The sequence below is a fragment of the Merops nubicus genome, unplaced genomic scaffold, assembly GCF_000691845.1.
Source record: "Merops nubicus isolate BGI_N331 unplaced genomic scaffold, ASM69184v1 scaffold5191, whole genome shotgun sequence".
Classification (NCBI taxonomy): Eukaryota; Metazoa; Chordata; class Aves; order Coraciiformes; family Meropidae; genus Merops; species Merops nubicus.
In genome coordinates this window covers 1-18,520 of record NW_008586080.1, presented here as the reverse complement: position 1 = coordinate 18,520, position 18,520 = coordinate 1, and the positions used below count along the sequence as shown (strand labels likewise).

General features: G+C 37.3%; 1 protein-coding gene across 1 annotated transcript; it reads right to left on the bottom strand.

Annotated features, from left to right (window-relative positions):
- Nucleotides 1-1,316: 1,316 nt before the first annotated feature.
- On the bottom strand, nucleotides 1,317-18,318 carry ENO4 (enolase family member 4; the record flags this gene model as incomplete). The annotated part of the gene is made up of 13 exons (XM_008948522.1): nucleotides 18,118-18,318; nucleotides 16,250-16,378; nucleotides 14,912-15,102; nucleotides 13,326-13,474; nucleotides 11,570-11,739; nucleotides 11,219-11,350; nucleotides 9,705-9,778; nucleotides 8,909-8,966; nucleotides 7,380-7,544; nucleotides 5,531-5,656; nucleotides 3,034-3,229; nucleotides 2,002-2,068; nucleotides 1,317-1,435 (listed from the first exon to the last, which is right to left on the bottom strand). Coding segments are annotated over exons 1-13 (1,777 nt in total), but the record flags the coding sequence as incomplete, so codon positions are not given.
- Between the last annotated feature and the right edge of the window lie 202 nt (nucleotides 18,319-18,520).

Genomic DNA, 18,520 nt, shown 5'->3' with positions numbered 1-18,520 from the left:
GTGCTCCCGGGCCCGGCTGCGTCCCCGCTCCCACCGCTCCCGGGGGTCGGTGTCACCCCCTCCCAGCCCTCCAGCGTGTCCCCCTGCCCTCAGCCTGCCAAATGAAGAGCCTGGTGCGCAGCGCGGACGGGCCGCCCCAGCATTTCCCTGCTCTTCATTTAGATGCTGGATTTTATTCCTGCCAGACGATCAACGGCTTCGGGAATTGTCGCTGTTGCACTTTATGAGATAAAGGTCTAAATATCTGCCAGACTCGAGCTCTTTTGTTTAGACTACACCCTTTGAAAAGGGGAGATGCTCATACTCTGAGGCAGTTAAAATTCATAGTTCTATCATAATCTTGTTTTTGAAAAACGCATTCTGTGAAACTACTTTCTTAGGAAAAAGAATTTCTGACTTCGTTTTTTACAGTGATTACATAGGAGCAAAGGGGAGATTTCAAAAACTCGAAATATCTGTAATAGATTTTTTTAAATGAAAAACTTTGTTGTCTAGTGCACATGTCAAGTGCTATACACAGAACATTGAAAATCATTAGAAAGAGAGGGTAAAATGACTTAATTCTAGTTCACGTTTCTTTTTCTTGGGGATAATAAATTCTTGCAAACCCTTTCCTTCCTTTCTCTCTCTCCTTGTCTCTCTGCTTCCCCTTTATGCCTTTATTCTGTCCTGATTGATACCTGAGCAAGTGAGAAGAGGCTCTAATGAACTGTTAAGCATTGAACACTGTAGCCTCTGGTGTAAAAAGAAGATGTGGATCCTGAAACACAGGCAGATGCACACAAGTGGCTAAGGCCGAATGTGCATCCTCAACTTTGGGATTTCTTGGGGTTTACTTTGTGCTTACCCGTGCAATTGTAGTGTTCCAGGCAGGTTTTGCTGGAAATTTAACGCACAAAAGAGGTCTGTGAAATGAAGTTTTGTTAGATATATATGTTTAGGGGCTTGAGGGAGGTGGGTATTTGGCCTAAAATTCCATCTTGGCAGCTTTTTGGCGTGTTATATGCACGGTTTTCTGTTTTGTTCCTTTTGCACTGTGGGCTTCAAGGCTCCAACCAATTAATTCTGGGAAAAAAAAAAGCTTAATGTAGGCTACTCCTCAAGAAGGGGTCTATTTTAACATTCAGTAAACAGATAATCCATTAGGACAACAATATACATTGTGGCAAGTGCTATCCTAGGTTTTTTTTGTCAGCGCTTATTTATAGTCTTTTGATTTCCCTTCCCTCCTGTGGAGCAGTTTCAATCATTCTCCCTCCAATCTTTGTTCTCGTATTCATTGCAAGCTGAAAACAAAGTAAGAAAGAAGCTCATACGTAGAGTTCTATTCTTGGCCAGTTCTTCCTCTATAGCCAGGAGGCGGTTGTATTTGGTCACCCTTTCTCCACGGGAAAGACCTCCCAACTTGATAAACCTGGCACCCACTCCAACAGCCTGAAACGAGACAAGGGCGTATTTTAAAACGGCACCGTTTGGGAAGTGAAGTCATTCTTAATTACTAAACCTGGTATCCTGCTTCTAATTTCACACTCTCACCTTTCTACAGATAAAAAGCCTCCTCTAAGTAGAAATAAAGTCTCTTCATGAAAGATTTGTGGGATGCAAACAATAATTTTCGCTGGCGTGTGAAATGAAATTTTATTTGCAAATGTAGCTTTAATACAAAAAGGCTAAATAGACTCGTGCTAAGAATTTTTGCCTAAAATATTATTACTGCTCAGAAATGTTTTAAGTAACTCACATTTTTTTTATAAACTAAGGCAACCAAATAGATCATACACACTTTTGAATATACTCCCTGCTTTGGCAAATTTCCTGTGTGTTCTCTTTAAACTCAACGATTAACTCTCTGCAGGGATAAAAAGCAAGTCTCTAGAAAAAGCCCATTTTGTAAAACGTTGTTTCTTTCTCCAGCAGAAACAGGCTCTCTCCTTAAAAAGTAGTTCATGTTAAAAGCAGTGTTTTGGCAATTCTGCAATTGAACAGCTTTCAATACTTCCCAGATCCACAAGGCTATCATCAGGAGCTTCTCCATCTGGACTTCCTAATATGGTAATATGTCTTTGACCTGTATGTATCGGGAGCATAAAACCTTCATTAGTGTATATTTTATACATTCGACAGACAAATTGTTAGGACTTTTTTTACCCTTGGGCTATCTAAGTTTCAATGCAACCAGGAGTAAACCCGACGGAACGCGTCTCCCAGGACTGTAAACTCCCTTAGCTTGCTGCATTATGTTTTATTTGCAGCACAGATGAGGCAAGATCCAGCACCCTAATTCCTGTCTCTCGCCGCTCTGCCCGGTAATGTATTCCACAGGCTGGCAGGCTGCTCCATTTATTTTAAATGTGCTCCTTACTGTAGTAATGATTTGTCTTTCCTATAAATAAGAGTTTACTATCCTGACTGACTGAAATCTTTAAGCTGCTATTTACTTGCTTTGATACAGTGATTCTGGGCTTTTTTTAAGGAATACAGAAGGAATTTAGATATATTAAATTTGTCCATCTATTCCTTAGCTATTTAACGAATAAAGAAAATTAATACCAAGAGAAATCTTACATATGAAACTGCACAAGTTCTTAGTACTCTTACCCTAAAAGCTCAATAATATGTAGTCAATAATCTACATAAACCACAATTTAAAACATTTTGGACTTGATTTGCTTTCTTAATTATTAAAACTACTGTTAGTCAAAATTCAGATTACTGAACTGCATCTCTTTTCATTGTTTTAAATTCTGATATCTAACTGTATGACACTTAGCTGCAGTGTCAAAGGGCACCCCTATTCAGAACATCCACAGGGCATTAATTCACTATAGTTAAAGCCTTGAATGCAGTTTTCAGCTCCTGAACAGAGATTCGTGAATGAAAAAAGGAATTTTAGTTTCTTCTGACAATTTGATTTCTAAATCAGAAGTGGCAATATTTTTTTTTTATTTTAAAAGATGTAGTATTTACATGTGTAGAAACACTATTTATGGGCTTGCAGGGTTTGAAATTCAGCCTTTTCCCCCCTTCACTCACCGTCTAGAAGTCCAGTAAGTTCTATGAGGTCTGATACCTTCGTTTGGTTGATATATTTCAGGACAACACCACTGCACATTGGTATGTTCACGTTCTGGTCAATTTTACTTTTGGAAATACATGTGGCAGCATCTTCAGCGATCAGGTAACATTTGGAACCAAGAGCACAACATATTTGATTCCATTGTTGTCTGTCCTGCATTAATATAAATACAGTAAATAACTGGAGTTTAAAAACTGAAACTGAATGAAAGCCATAAATGGGGAGGTAAAAATAAATTAGAAAAAGAAAGCAAATTGGATTGAATCCTAAAGGTACTCTTCATATAAACAAATTTTATACTGTATTTTAAATCTGTCTATCTAAGAAAAAAACATACTACTGAAATTTTGCTTGGATTTTAAGGTTTTGCTGGATAACATAAATTCTAACCTGCAATTAATCAAAGCTGCTTGCATACAAGTACAATTTAAAATATTTCAAATTAAATTAACTGTAGGAGTTTATTTTTATTTCCCTCCTGAAAGTTATTTAATTTTAATGGAATATAAAGTTAATTGATATTGTTTTATTTGGCGGACTCATTCTTGCGTTAACATTTTAAGTGTCATAATATTTGTTTGACTATAAAATAATGTAAGAGGAGGCAGTCATGGACTCGGTGACACACATGAAGACAGGATGCTCAGAGCTGTAAGGCTGACCCAGAGGGAACAGCAGAACACAGCTTTCCAGCAAAGCTTCATTTTTTTAGGGTCTTTGTTTCTTGATCTTAAAGCACTTTCCACATGGTACCGAGATTTAAGGATAAAGGACAAGGATGTGCAAATAATTTGGAAGAAGATATTTACAAATTAATTTGCTTTCTTTGTGTCCACAGAATGAAGAGTTCTCACATTAAAAATGTTGCTTTTCTAGTTGTTAATTCTGCAAGTAATAATTCTTGTTCTGCAGATGGGACAGACTTCTGTACCTGTATAGCTGCATCTGTGTGAGGGTCCATTCCCATAAGGATTTCAAGCCCATGTGTAAGTGAAAATGAAGTTTTTGACACCTAAGCAAATGCTTAAACTTAAGTAGTAAAGTGTTCTGCTCTCTGGCAATGAATTGGTACCAGGGCTAATCCTCAAGGATCTAATTACTTGTGGCAAAGAGGTGGCATGGGTAAACTTTGTGGATTTTGGGGGAGGGGGGAGGAGAGGCATTTCCCTTAGCAGTATTCTATTTTAAAATCTGCTTCACTATCTGTTGTAATTTTCCTGCATATTTTCATATTGCAAATATGTTTCTTTGTAAGAATTCCCAAGGAAGTCTGCAGCCTACTCCTGGCAGCAGTAGGGACTAATCTGGTGTTTTGGAACGTGGGTAATTCAGAAAGACAGATTGAATCAGAGCAGGGAGACAAGGCTAACTAGAGGAAGGCAACTACCACAGACATTCCAAAAATGAACTTCGAAAGGTCCAGTTAAGAACAAAACCAGATGGATTTTGTGGTTCACATGGTTTAGAATTACTGATTCAGGCACTGGGCAGATTCACTTTGCTTCCCCCTTCTATCACGGCCTTCCTGTCTTGTTCATGAAAGCAAACCCCTGCATTTATTTTAAAGAACAGCAAGTGTGCACTTCAACAGCAAGGGCAAATTGTTATCAAGGTGTGCAGCTGCAGAATCCAGGTCTGTAAGTTTAGGTTCTGCTACAATTTATCTTTTTTTTTTTTTTTTTTTAATAACACATGGAAACATAACCTTATAATCTTATGGATAAATGCTAATATTTAAGGTGATGCAATCTGTTTCTTTCATCCATCAGTAACTTGATAACGTGCTTTATAGTATTCTACTTTATTGTTGTAATCTATTGGCCACACTAAACAAACTGCTCTAACTTTGATCACAGTATCTTACTACCACTTTAAAAACTCTGCTGAGCAGTGCTGCCAGTGACAGGTTTCTTCTGGCTTTGGGTTTAAATCTCAACCATAAAGAAAAGCAGCAATCTTTTTTTTGTTGAGTGATTCTAAGGAATACACAACAATACACAAATTTTAGCTTCTGCCATGTAATATAATAAATAGATCAAATAATGCAATAGAATATAATTGATATATCATTTAAATGCTACAATTTGATTTTTGAAATTTGCATTCTTTGTTTTCAAAAAAAGGAAAATGTATTAAAAATTACAGTGGTTAACAAGTAGAATCGGAAAAAAAAGTATTTTCTTGTGATTCTTTAAAATATTTGAATTGACCATATTCTCATCGTACCAGGATTATTTTCTGTCAGGAATTATGTCAAAAGGAGAAAAAAAATAGTGTTATTATCAATTACAGGTCTGCAAATGAGTTGTTAAATACGTTTTATAGGGATATTATTTCCTTAAAGACTGAAAACACATGTTTTGTATTTTATATGTTTTGTAAAAATGTGAAAAGTTCAGTGATATGCCACTACAGTATTATCAGTTTTTCAAGGACTGCATTGTAGTATCTTACCTCTTTTCTTAAGGGATCTATTAATACAATAATAAAAGGAAATTTATTAATCAGTTCCATGTACATTTCAACCATTTCATCGGGACTTTTGAATGTTCCAGTGAGTATTTCGTATTTTCCTTTAGCCTAGAAAGTGAAGTAAAAGGTATAAAAGATAAGGAAGGTCTTCAGAACCCAGAGTGCCAAGGCAGGCATGCAGATCTGGTGACTCCAGTACCTCTCCTAAGGCTGTGGATTGTGTGCTGGCCAATAAGCAGACATTCACTTGTCCACTTCACTCCCTGTCTCAGTGGTTGGCACCTTGTTACAGGAAACCCTGCCTAAAGTAACAAGGGTTCCAGCTGTCTTATGCCAAAGGCTCTGAAAGATGCCACTCTCAAAACAAGGGAGACCTATTTCAGCATTTTCTAGGCAACCCTGCCAGTTTTACACTAATTTAACATAAACTTGGCAATATCTGACATTTTGATTGAATCTTGTGTGAAAATTTTCACTTTTCTCTTAAAAAAAAAAAAGTTAATTTTTTTTTGTCCCCATTTTCATAAAATATTGCTAGGGGAAAGGAGCTCACCCTCAGTGCTCAAAAGCAAACCACTGCCTTTCCTTGCCCATTTCCCCTTAAAAAAAAACAAAACAAAACAAAACCCCAAGCCCTAGTTTAAAACCAGTCTCATCATTCTAGGAAGCACAAACCACGGTGTACGAGGGTGACCAAGGGCAGAGTGTCAAAGCCTGCCAGAATACCCACTGCTTGAGTCACTTCAACAGTTCAACAACAAAATCTTGCACAATTCCTGATAATTCACTGGTTCAGATTTTGCTTGTTCTGACACTGGATATGGGTATCACAGACTGTCAGGAAAGCAACTGCCTTCACAAAAGGAATTAGTAATGGAAGGCTTGTCACTGCATTACACCCTAATACACAAAAACTCATGAGACATTAAATGGAAGTTTCTGCTTAGAGAGAAACCTGACTGATCTTGAAGCAAGGGGCAAGAACCTCAAGATTTCAGCTGGAGATAAATAAACTTTGTCCAATAAAAATGTTGAAGAATACCAATTAAAAAAAGGATATTGATACACAATGAAATGAATGCTAGGGGGTATAAAAACATACAGAAGTAAAAATACAGGGAAAGGTCAAGGTAGTTTGAGAAAAACAACAGATGTAGTGTAATATAATGGAGAAATAAGCATCTAGTGGTGCGGAGGAATTATACTTGTGTAAGTAATTTCTTGCTCTTCATCCTTGAAAGCAAGGTGGAGAGAAGATAATTATTTCATTTGCATCTTGTGGTGAAATAAAAACAACAAAAAAATTCCCAAACAAACAAACAAAAAACCCAAACCAGGATTTGCCACTTAGTACTTTAATTCCAAATTGTCTGAGACGTGAAGTGAAGCTGGTTTGTTAAGTAGAGCATACTGTAGGTGTCTGACCATTACACCAGTTTGCTAGATTTGACTGACTGATCTGAAAAATCTTACTAAATAATTAAACAGAGAAAAGGAATAAATGGGGCTGATGCAGGCAGGCTTATACCATCTGAATGGCCAAAGTTAGAGGCATTCTTGGTGCTCCCACTGCATCATGCTGCCAGAACAATGTCTGCATGTCTTGGGCTCTTGCTCTTAGAACCCAGTAACATATCTAATACACTTGTAGGACTGATTCAACCATCACTTATAAATGCAGAGACAGTTACTTTGCTTTGCTTGATTGATGCCTTAAAAATGGAGTTAGAAGCTTCTAGGTGAGTTTGCAGTATAATAACAAATAACTAATGTTAACTAATAGCTGCATTCCTTTTAAAACCCAACAAAATAAGCATTGAAAATAACTTACATAATCCATTAATTCATGAGCAGCACAATTCACTGCTAAGAACATGTCTGTTCCTAGCTCCAGACCTACATTGCTGCAAGCTGTTTTCATCAGGAGTAGTGGCTGTTCTAGACTATCACATTCTGTTGTTGGGCAACCTAAGTGTGATATTCTTAAGGCTCGTGGCTGAAAGTATAACAAAAATAATAATTTTATTTACACATGTGATACTTACATATATATTTCACTGTTATTTCAGTCTGCATTCAGTCATCAAAATATAAATTTGTTTGCAGAAGTCGCATTGGCAACTTTTAAGGACAATTCTCTATGAATGAGGGGTAATCAAGCGCTAATGAGTAGAGAGGTAACAGTCCTTGGAAATATATCTAGTCATGTAGTTCTCACTCTTATATGGCCAGTACTGGTTTACAAAAGGATTTTAAAGGCACTCTTAACAATCTCTGAGTTGTCATGGATATTATGTAAAAATTTCTCACACTGTGGACCACGACTTTGCCAAAAAAAACCCTTACTTTTAAACAGTGTTTACTCATTTATCCTCAGCTGCAGCTTAGATATTGCTTCTATGGAGTGTTCAAGAAACACTAGAATCTTGCAAGACTTCTAGAAGGAACAACTTTCATAGAGGGGCAATAGCTCTAGCCCAGCTGCAGGGAGTTGTCTGCCTCAGGAACAGGGCTCCTGGGCACGAGCCACAAGCACATTTGGGCATATGTTAAGGAATTACTTTAACTTGCTACTGCAGTAGATATTGTGATAAGTATAAGGGAATTACCCACCAGAAAAACATTGGCCAGCTGTTTAATAATGATGAATTTTGTGTTTCTTAGGTGACAAAAAAACCAAACCAAGCCAAACCAAAAACTTGTATTCATCCTCTCTCTTGTACACTCCACAACAGCAACGATTCTCACCTGATCATATTTTAATCATCCTTGAATGGAAGGCAAAACTGGCAAGGCATTTCCACTGTTTGGAAAACTTAACTATAAGCTATGGGATTTGAAGTAATAAAAAAAGATCATTTGAGTCCTATAACACAATGTCCTGTGTGATATTGTGAGTGCTGCCCTTTAGCTACTGGTCTGTATCTGCCATTGTCTATAACCTCAAACAGGAACACTGAACTTAATGCAGCATGATTAAGAGAGGAGTTAGAAACAGCATGATATGCAAGGCTTATAGGTAAGTTTTGTGGCTTACATGATCAAAAGGGCATGTTCTCTGCTGGTACTACAGGCCTGCAAAATGCTCATTTGGATAATTTATCAGGATTTCTAGATGTAAAAAATGACCAGAGTCCAGAAGAATATCCCCTTTCTGTTATTGTTCCACAAGAAGGGAAAGTATAGTCAGAAGAATCCAAATGATTATGTAAAATATAAGCATTTGGAATATTTAAAAGTCTTGCCTTGACCTTTCCAAAATGGTAATGTAGATTAATGTTTCAGTTCTTAAGGACATGTTGGTTCCCTGCTGTTGTCAATACTTTGCTAAAGTTTTAAAATGAAAATTTCTTTTCTTACCAGAGCTTTCTTCCCTGCATTATGTGCTTTGCCTTTCTTACTGTCTGCTAGTTGATGACTGGACTGTTGGATGTAAAAGAAGAAATCAATTCTATGGAAAAGTCCAAAAATAAAAAAGACCTCAGTATATTTTAAAAAAAAAAAAAAGTTGACTGAAATTTGACCTAAAAAGATTGAAAATATTTTAGTTCAGAACTAGCTTCTGTTTTGTCTTGAATGCTATCAGCAACTATCCAGTTTTATTTTGTGGTGGTAACTTACTTAAAATGTTTATATCTATGTGGACATCATTCCATCATTTGTTTTTCTAAAGATTCTCACCTAGCCTATCAAAAATACTGGAGATCTCAGAAATGAGAATCTAGACTCTGTAGTCAGAGAAGCTCAACAACCTTGCTTTGCAAAAAGGATCTGCATATTCTGGTATTGATATACTAATACAGGAATAGTACCTTGAATAATACATGTTTCATGTGTCAGAGAATATCAGAACCATATAAGGTATAATCACTGTGATTACTCAATCACTGTGATTGTCATATAAGGTATAATTCACTCTCAGTATACTTCTTCAGGTAAACAGAAAGTCTTACTATGCTTAGAACAATCTTTTATTCTACCTTTGTTAATTTAATACCACCAAATGGCCAATGTTTTATTCATCTGTCAGAGAAACACATCTGTACCATGCCATAACACTAAGCCTGATAACAGGCTGAATGTTCTTTTTAAGCTTAGAAAGACAATAGTAGTAAAAAGACCAAATGAAGGACATCACACTATTATTATACATTACTGTTGTACCGCTTTGCCTGGGGGCTGCAACAGTCTCATCATTTCTTTCTGAATTCCCAGAACTCTTTCCATGCCCTGAAATTAAACAGCAGTAATCTTCATAAGAAAGATAAATTATTTCATTTTAGCAGCTTAAATCAGAAGAGTGAGAACACGCATTCCAAATGCAGGTTTTTAATAGAAAGTATTTTTTAAAAAAAGTTTCATAGGCTTCCTTAACACAATCCCCCCACCCAAAAAATGCAGTCAAGTGTCCAAGGGTCAGCAGCAGTGGAATGAACAGGAATATTTGATCATGATGCTGAATGGGGTGGTAAGAAAAGTGGTCTCTTCTCCAAAAGGAACCCATCCCAAATTTAACAAGCAAGCACTATCTGGGTATGTGCAGTATCTGAGAAGTGGGAAGATGATAATCACTGTTCACAACTGTGACTCTGTCTATGACTTCCTAATTGGAAACTCTGACAAAACTGAATGCATTTACCTTCAAACATTTTCAGGAAGCAGGGAAAAAAATTGTTGTCCTCATTTTAAACCCTGGGGAATGCAGGGACCCTCCAGTTAAATGAATCCATTGCTTTTACACCAAGACTCTTTTTCAGCTGAGTTAGTAAAAGTTCAATGCCAGCTGCATAAATCACATTTTGGATTTTCTTAAACAGTACTAGCAAAGGAATACTGAAGGTCAGTCACAGCTGACAGCACATCCGCACAGGAAGAACAGCCATGGGTTTTGCACTGCAGCTTGCTGCCCTCCCATGAGCACTAGGAGGCATTATGACTTTGGGAGGGACAGAATTAGCAACCTTATTAAGAGCTCTTGGTGACAATTCTAAAAAGTTAAAGAAAAAGGAAAAAGAGAATTGAGCTCAGCTATTTGTTCAGGTCACCAGCATACAAAGAAGAAACCACAGCCCTGATGTAGGCATCTTGTCCAGATACATTCTTTAATGCAAGACATGGCTAAACAAAAAAAGAGGGTTGAGCCAGTCAGTCTTATCCATCCTTCTTGCCCCTTGAATAGATTTTGTTCTGCTTTGTATTCCCATCTATCACCACCATTTCATTTTTAAAGCAGTTTGTTCCCAAAGACTGCATGCTTTCCTGTGAATTTGTTATGACTTTTGTTGTTTGGTATGCTCTATCCATCAACTGATACTGTCTATAATCTACTAATGTAAAATCACATTCTAAGCAAATTTATATCTCTTATTGTTGTGTAAGACAACTCCCCTACATCATCTTTACTGCACTGATTTTTTTCCTCTGTACTAACAGATACATTTTAAACTGGAAATCTTCATGTATTTTCTTTTAATTCTTCATCTATTTACTTCCTTTAGTGTTCCTTGGTTAGAATACTGTACTAACATTTGTTAAAACTTTGGCTTTGCAACAAAATATGAAAAACTGAATTTATAAGGACTATATAGAAAAGATCTATGTACTTATGGACATATATAGTTTTTATGAAGTCTCTAGAATACATTTATAAAACCAAAAATGAAACAGTACCTGTTTGAGTGATAACTGAACTGGTGGAATAAGCATAACTTCCTTCATTAATTTCAGTTTTGCAGGTGAGATTTTTTCACAGTTCAACAGAGTAACCATTGGGAGTGGTAGAGTCATTTCTTTAGGTGAATCCTGTAATTGGGAGTACCACATGAAAATAAAAATGTTAAAAATCAGAATAATTTCATACATATTTTAATTATGGCAAAGACTGCTACAGGCAATGGTCTTAAGGGTGTATTCTGTGAGGTATGTTTAATATCACTCTCACAAGGGACTACTGGCTTCAGAATTCTAGAACAATTATGATAACCGGGATAAAATAAACAAAATTACAGAAGTCACATGTACCTGCTGATGTTTCAGCTGTGCAATATGTAAGTACAGTGGGATACAGCTAATGGTGGCACCAGCCTTAGCTACAGCAAGGGATGTTCCCCCAATGGCTATGCTGCCACAAAGCACTGACTCAACAGGTTCTGCAGGTGGGATTGTCCTCTCTGCTTCTGACCCCTTCTTTCCTACAAGACAGAGTAGTATCTAAATACTTTATTGGTTTCAAACATGTGCTCATGTATCACAGTTATATGGGTAAATACAATATGGTCAGTTCAGTATGCACTCAGTGAATTACAAAAGAATTTGTTCTTTTTCTTAAACTTAACCTTGCCAGTTATTTTAGATGAAGTGAACTTACAAGTATGCAAAGTATCTGCCCTCACTCTGGCTTCAAATGTACTTCAAATCAACTTCTTTTGCGGATATTTCAGCCACTGAAATCTGGGTTTTTATCTATATTAATATCCAATAATGTTATTTCACTTTTCAGGTTCCTTTCATAAGCACGATTTCAGTAATTTTATGTACTTGGCTTTTGCATAAGCAGCTTGGACCTGATGTCCAAGTATGTACACACACTCGATTTCTTCTAATAATGATTGTGGAAAAATAATTAGGCCTGCTACAGTTGGATTTTCCAAAGAGAAAACAGGTCTGTTAAATATTCCACATGCTTTCAAAAGAACTTATTTCCATTTCAGATACAGTAGAGTGGCTTTTGTCAAAATGCTTGGAACCTGGCAGTTCCCACTATCACATGAATTGCTGTCATGAACAGGTGCAGTAAGCACCTATGTGGAACCAAAATGAGGGCCTGCTTCTCAAGGATCACACCCACCAGGGACTTCTTTGTAAATCTGACCAACTACTTTTGTTCCTAATAGGAGTGCCATACAAGTTTTCATTTCAATAAAATAAAACTGCATACACGTGATATTTTATCATAAAATGTCCTTAATAGGACCTTAATTGGTTATGCAGGTTAGTTTATGCATGATTTCCATACTATCCACAGGTTTTATATATCTTACATTGAGGATAAGGAGCTATGCATATACTAGTGGTAAGTACTGAGTAAATCTGCAAAGTGCAGTGCTTTGCAGAGATCCTTTACACTGCACAGGTAGTGGCACAACATGGTGCCTTTCTCCTTTTTCCTTTTTTTTTGACCATGTATATTTACTCTGTTTCTCTACTCTCACATCACTTTTTACTTTAGTAGGGTTGTTCACTTCTTTTTACTCTGTACTGCCCATCATTCCCATCTTATCCCTTTCTCTCTACCTCTTCTCCTCTTCACCTTTTTTTCTCCTTTTCTGTTAGCAAGAAACTTCCCTTCCTCCTCCTTTCCATTCTTTTCAACTTCTATCTTGATTCTATTTCCATTTTTCTGTTCTGTTTTGTGATTCCCTTTTCTTTCCTTATAATTTTCATTGTTACTCTTCATTTGCATCCTCCTCCATTCTTATTCCTCACTCTGATGAATAATAACCTCCTGTCTAAGCCAATTGTAAAACAAAGGCAGAAACTCTGTTCAACCAATGCAAGTGAATCATGAGAAAACTCTGTATTTTCCCCTCTCTCAATTCTGCAGTAGAATCTGCTGTGATCAGAAAGGTTTAGGAGAGAGTAACCAAACCCTTTGACCACGAGACATTATGGCATGCATTCTGAAGTATTCCATGACCGTGGAGTACTTCAGAAAGTATTTTAGCACCTTTATCAATACCTGTATTGCAGAAAATATTAAAATCAAATAACCCAAAACCTGGTTTTGCTGATTTTTTTTTCCTAGGTAGTGCTGTAGCTGATGGAATGCATGAAGTAAGGGCAAGAGTGTCTTCTGCTTTTTCTTCTCTTTCTTCTTCTTGCTTTTGAATTTCGATTTTTTCTTCTACCTTTTTCATAAAGTATTCTCTGAGGAAAGAGGCATAAAGATTACTGGCTCAAAATATTGTTAGATGCGACAAGTAGACACAGGATACAGGCTAAATTACATGCTAAGAGGTGGATTAAGAGCATCTATTTGAGAAGTCAATAAATGACATTATTTTTTGGCAGTCATCTACAACATCAGTTAAATAAAAAGAACCACAAGCAAGTATTATAAACCTTAACAGATGCTTTTCAAATCACACGGGCTTGAAAGTCAGCTCTGAGCAGGCAGCCTTAGCATGCAGGATGTATCTGCTTGGGTAGTAACAGATTGGGGCATCATTTCATGGCATCCAAGAGCTTGGCCGAGGTTGCCAATCCAGCAGGTCAGTTGAACACTGGTTATCTAAGTGGCTGCAAGTTCAAAAGTGTCTGAATTTCAATTACATGCATGAAGTGGAAACTACACACGTGGGTCTCAGTCACCCAGCTCAGGCACAGTGAGTATGTGAAGTATATACAGCAGTGTAAACAATACATTAAAAGCTTAAACTCACTTCAGCTGGAATAATTTATTTCCAGTTGACTCCTTATTCCCTTCATCAAGGTTTTCCCAAAGCTAATCCATGTGGAAGGTCTGTTTGCTACAGTCTGTGTGGCAGCCCAACTGCTACCCCTGCAGCAAAGTGTCATCCCCCTCAGTGGTATACCTGAAAGAAACACTTCCAGCTGCAGAAGAGGTCCACAGGCCATGTTATTGCTGCCACAGTGCAGAAAGCCACGTTGCCTGGTAGCTCCTCTAATGTTACCATAAAAATGCATTCAGATCCATCTCTGATATTTGTACCTTATGGTTTTCCTTCTTATAAAATCCAGATATATTTCTTTGAATGGAAAAATATGGCCATTGTATTTTACTTTGGGAAGCTCCCAGGAAGAAATACTTGTGTGGAGAAATAAACAAGAATGTTTACTAAAGAAACTATGTTTGCCTTTAAAAGAAGCCTTTTGGAGTAACTTGCTCAGAAAGAAGACTCCACCAGAACCTGACAACTGTAAGTATATATATGTTTTCTGTGGATTAGGTGGATGCAGAAGACACACACATACAGGCCTTTTGTGCTGCTTTTGTTCTGCCATGCAACAAACAGAAATGAAGAGTGAAAAAACATCCCCACTGAATTAAACTGGCACTGAACAAGTTTCTTCAATGGAGCCTTTGACTCACAAACATGTTCAGGCATTGTTTTTCCTTGGAGACCCTTACTTTTGTGTTTCATGTATGAAAGCTTGTAAAAATCAGCATGGTTTCCATACCATAATGATGAGAAAAAAGGAAATAATATAGTGCAATGTATCTGATGAAGACATCACATCCTAAAAATAACAGCAGAACACACTGACTATTCGATATATTTTTCATTTACAATATAAATTAACATTTCAAATACACTACTTTGCACAATATGCAAGACCTACCCAAGTATCTCATCAATTTGACACTGGTCAGCAGGCTTCAAGCCTTTTAACATTGTGTTCAGTGATCCATTGACCCATTCCACAGCAGTGCTAACAGAGTCATCTCTCTCTTTCTCATCAGCTTCAGTTGTTTCAGAGGAATCATTTTCAGGTATTTGACAATGAGAAGACATTACAGCAGAACAAATCCTCTGAAACAAAAAAGTAACATGGCTTAAAACACCATTTAATTTCCAACTTGCAAATGTCATTTGAACAACTAAGAAGTATATGTCCTTACCAAATCTAGAAGTACCTATCACCAAATCTACTGTTTGCTCCACTTACCTCTTTTCATCCAGCACCTTCTTTCTAGTCTCTCATACTTTGGTATGAACAGACGTTATTCAAGTTTCTTAACTACTTAGGCAAAAAGCCCTGACAGATCTGCTTTACACATATATTTTGTTACTGGAATAGACTGGAGCTATTTTAAAGACCATACAGTCATTAGGTACTATGACTCATCAGCATTCATGCTTAATGGCATCCCTCATCATCAGCTACATCTTGTCTTAGGTCATTCAAAATTCTCTTTCTGTAATGATGAAGAATAAATGATACTTAAGAAAATTCACTTAATGAAGACATTATTTACAAATACCACAGAGCTGCATTAACAGTAGTAACTTTACACATTGTGAATATCTACAAAATTATATTGAATCCAAGAATGAAGTGAACCATAGTTTAATTGAGGGAGAGTAGAAATAATTGCTCCACAACAGCTAGAGTTGCCAAGACAGTATCTTGAATATTTCAGGTTGGGGGAGAGGTGGCAATGCTCCATCAGTTTTGCTTTGCAGGTGTTTGACTCAGCCATCACCCACATCTGCCTCTTAGCTCAGGGTAAAAAAGTGCCTTCACCTCTACTGGTTCTCACCTGTACTGTTTTCTAAAGTACTGTCATACAAAGACAAGGATCTGAAACCAAAACCAAAACCAAACCAAAGCAAACCAAAAAAGTAAAAGGAAAATGAACTTATAGGGCTAGATATGAGGTGTAAGGAAAAGCTAAATTAAGACAGACAAAAATTTAATATACAAAGATGCACTGTCACATCCCACTCATTAAAAAAATATTGTCTAATAGATGTAAAATAAAGATTTTATAGTTGCTGCCACTAACTGTTATGAGAGTTCTTTTGTAAATAACAACACTCAACTGTTGAGTCCCACAGATTAATATCCTTTCATTAAAGATGGAAAATAAAATATTCCTTATGATGTGAGCAGAATAGTACCTCTACCTAATACTGGCTTATTAAAATAAATAAAACAGGAAAAAGCAGCTCGTACCTGCTCACAGTTTTTAACTGTACAGTGTATTTCTACTTCTAATGTTGGCTGACCAACTCCATCAAGAACTTTTCTTCCAACCAATTTGCATATAACTGGAGCGTTTGAAAATTTAGATAAGTAGTTAGCCTGAAATGAAAGAGAAAAAACTTTTAATTAAAAGTAAATTTCTATTCAAAGAGATTTATATTCCATTAAATATATTTCAGTCAAATCCCCCATTGAGATATATATTCCAGTATTCAAAATACTTCTGTTACATTGCACATTTCTATATTATCTGCTTAAGAATGGGATTCCAGGGAAGAGATCCAACTCATATCCAAGCATGGAAGTACAAAGCCACATCCAGGTTAGATGAACATGTGTTTTATTTGGCAAAGTTAGTGACGAGTATCAAAATCTCCTTAACCCTGCCAGAAAATAGGCATTTGTCCAAAGCCTGCTTGGCTTTACACTGAATAACAAAAATTGTCTTTGTGCTGCTCGTGAAACTCATTTCTGATCGAATTCACACAGCCTCCACCTGCCCCATGCAGTCAGCTGCTATAAAATAATGATTTTGTCTGTGGTTAAGATCTTGAAAAATTACATGTCTCTTCTTTCTTAGAAGCAGAGAATAAAGACCCTGGACAACAGAAACTCTTAGAAATCCATACAGAACTCTGCTAGATCCTAATGTTACCTTAAAATACCTGTAGTGTGCTTTCATTTCTTTATCTGTTGACAAGTAGTTTTTAAGCTTTAAAGTAATACTGTTTGTTTTTTTTTTTCCCTAACAAAAACACAAGAAAAAATCTTTAACCAAAATCCTCCTGCTTTGAAAGGTTCTAATGTGAAATGCTACATAAAAAAACTGTATGTGCTGCAGAATGGGGAAAACAAGAAGTATTTTCAGGATGCACTTCTTGCTTCTAGAAAGTACTTAATGTCCCAGATATCTACTGGTATTTCAAGGTTGCTTCATCAAATACATATATACAGTGGTTTACGTGTCTCAGCGCTCAACCAATGAAGTATTAAAGATCTTCATAGCCAAAAATTTAATCTGGCAGGAAGAGAAGCCCCTCAGCAAGCTCTTCAATAACAATGATAACCACTCCTGCAGACTCCTCTCTTACAGAATATACTTGGTGTAAGGTTATTTATCATGATGACCAAAGTCTCCTAATTAGAAGTGATTTTTTGGTTGGGCAGAACTGAGCTAACAAGGCTGGCACAATTTTAGGGAGTTGCAGGTATGCCCCTCCCAGTAACAGGACACAAGACAATGGATGTATTCAAGGGTCCCTACTCCATGGGAAATCTGGGATTTTAGGCAAGCAAGCTTTGGACCCTGTGAGAAAGGTGAAAACCTAGACTTCTGGCAGGCAGAGTGCTCTTACTTCTTCCAGCATGGTCTTCAATGGGCCTGTTGAACTGTCATCACCCAACTATGAGAATATATTCAGGGCTCTGTCCATATTTAATTTTTTTAAAGCAACACAGTTGCTTTAAAAAAAAAAAAATTAAGTTGCTACCTACTGTTTACTCCATACTTCCTTACTAGTTTCATTCTAGTAATTCTAGCAATGAAACTAGTAAGGAAGTATGGAGTAAATATTAGGTAGCATTCTTTCATTCTAGTCTGGTATTTGAGCTGGTCACAAAACCACGATTTACCAAATGGGAAAACTAGGAAACACTGATAGCTATTTAGAAGAGAAACAAGCCAAACACCAAGCAAAGGTAGTACAGGTATTACCAGTTCTAGTCCTTTCCACTGGTGATAGCAAAACACTGGGCGATTGGAAATGGAGTAAGATGTACTGTTCTTTTTCCACATCAAAGAACATACTAGAAATTATTTGTTTTCAAGAATTGCTCACTATGGTACTAGTGGCAATTCCAGTATCACCACTAATAGGAGTTTCATTAGCACTACTGTCTACAATATTTTGTTGGGAACAGATGAAGTTGGTCTGATTCTTGACACTTCCACTGAGGCCCATTTGCTTTTTGGGAGCGGCTGCAGTGTGCCCAGCACCCAGCCTCTTGGGGACCTGGCCAATGCTGAGGGGTGGCTTCATTAGGGATGTCCATCCACGGCCTCCTAAACCAGCCTGCTTCGGGTCTGTGTTGGGACAGGCAGGGAGCACGGGCCCCAAACCCCTCCTGCTGCGGATTCGTGCTCGGCCCAGCGCCCAGGTGCCACTGGTCACAAGCAGAAAGTCGCCGCAGGCTGCGCCCGACTCAGCGCGACGCGACGGGACCTTAACTGTGCTGAGGGGG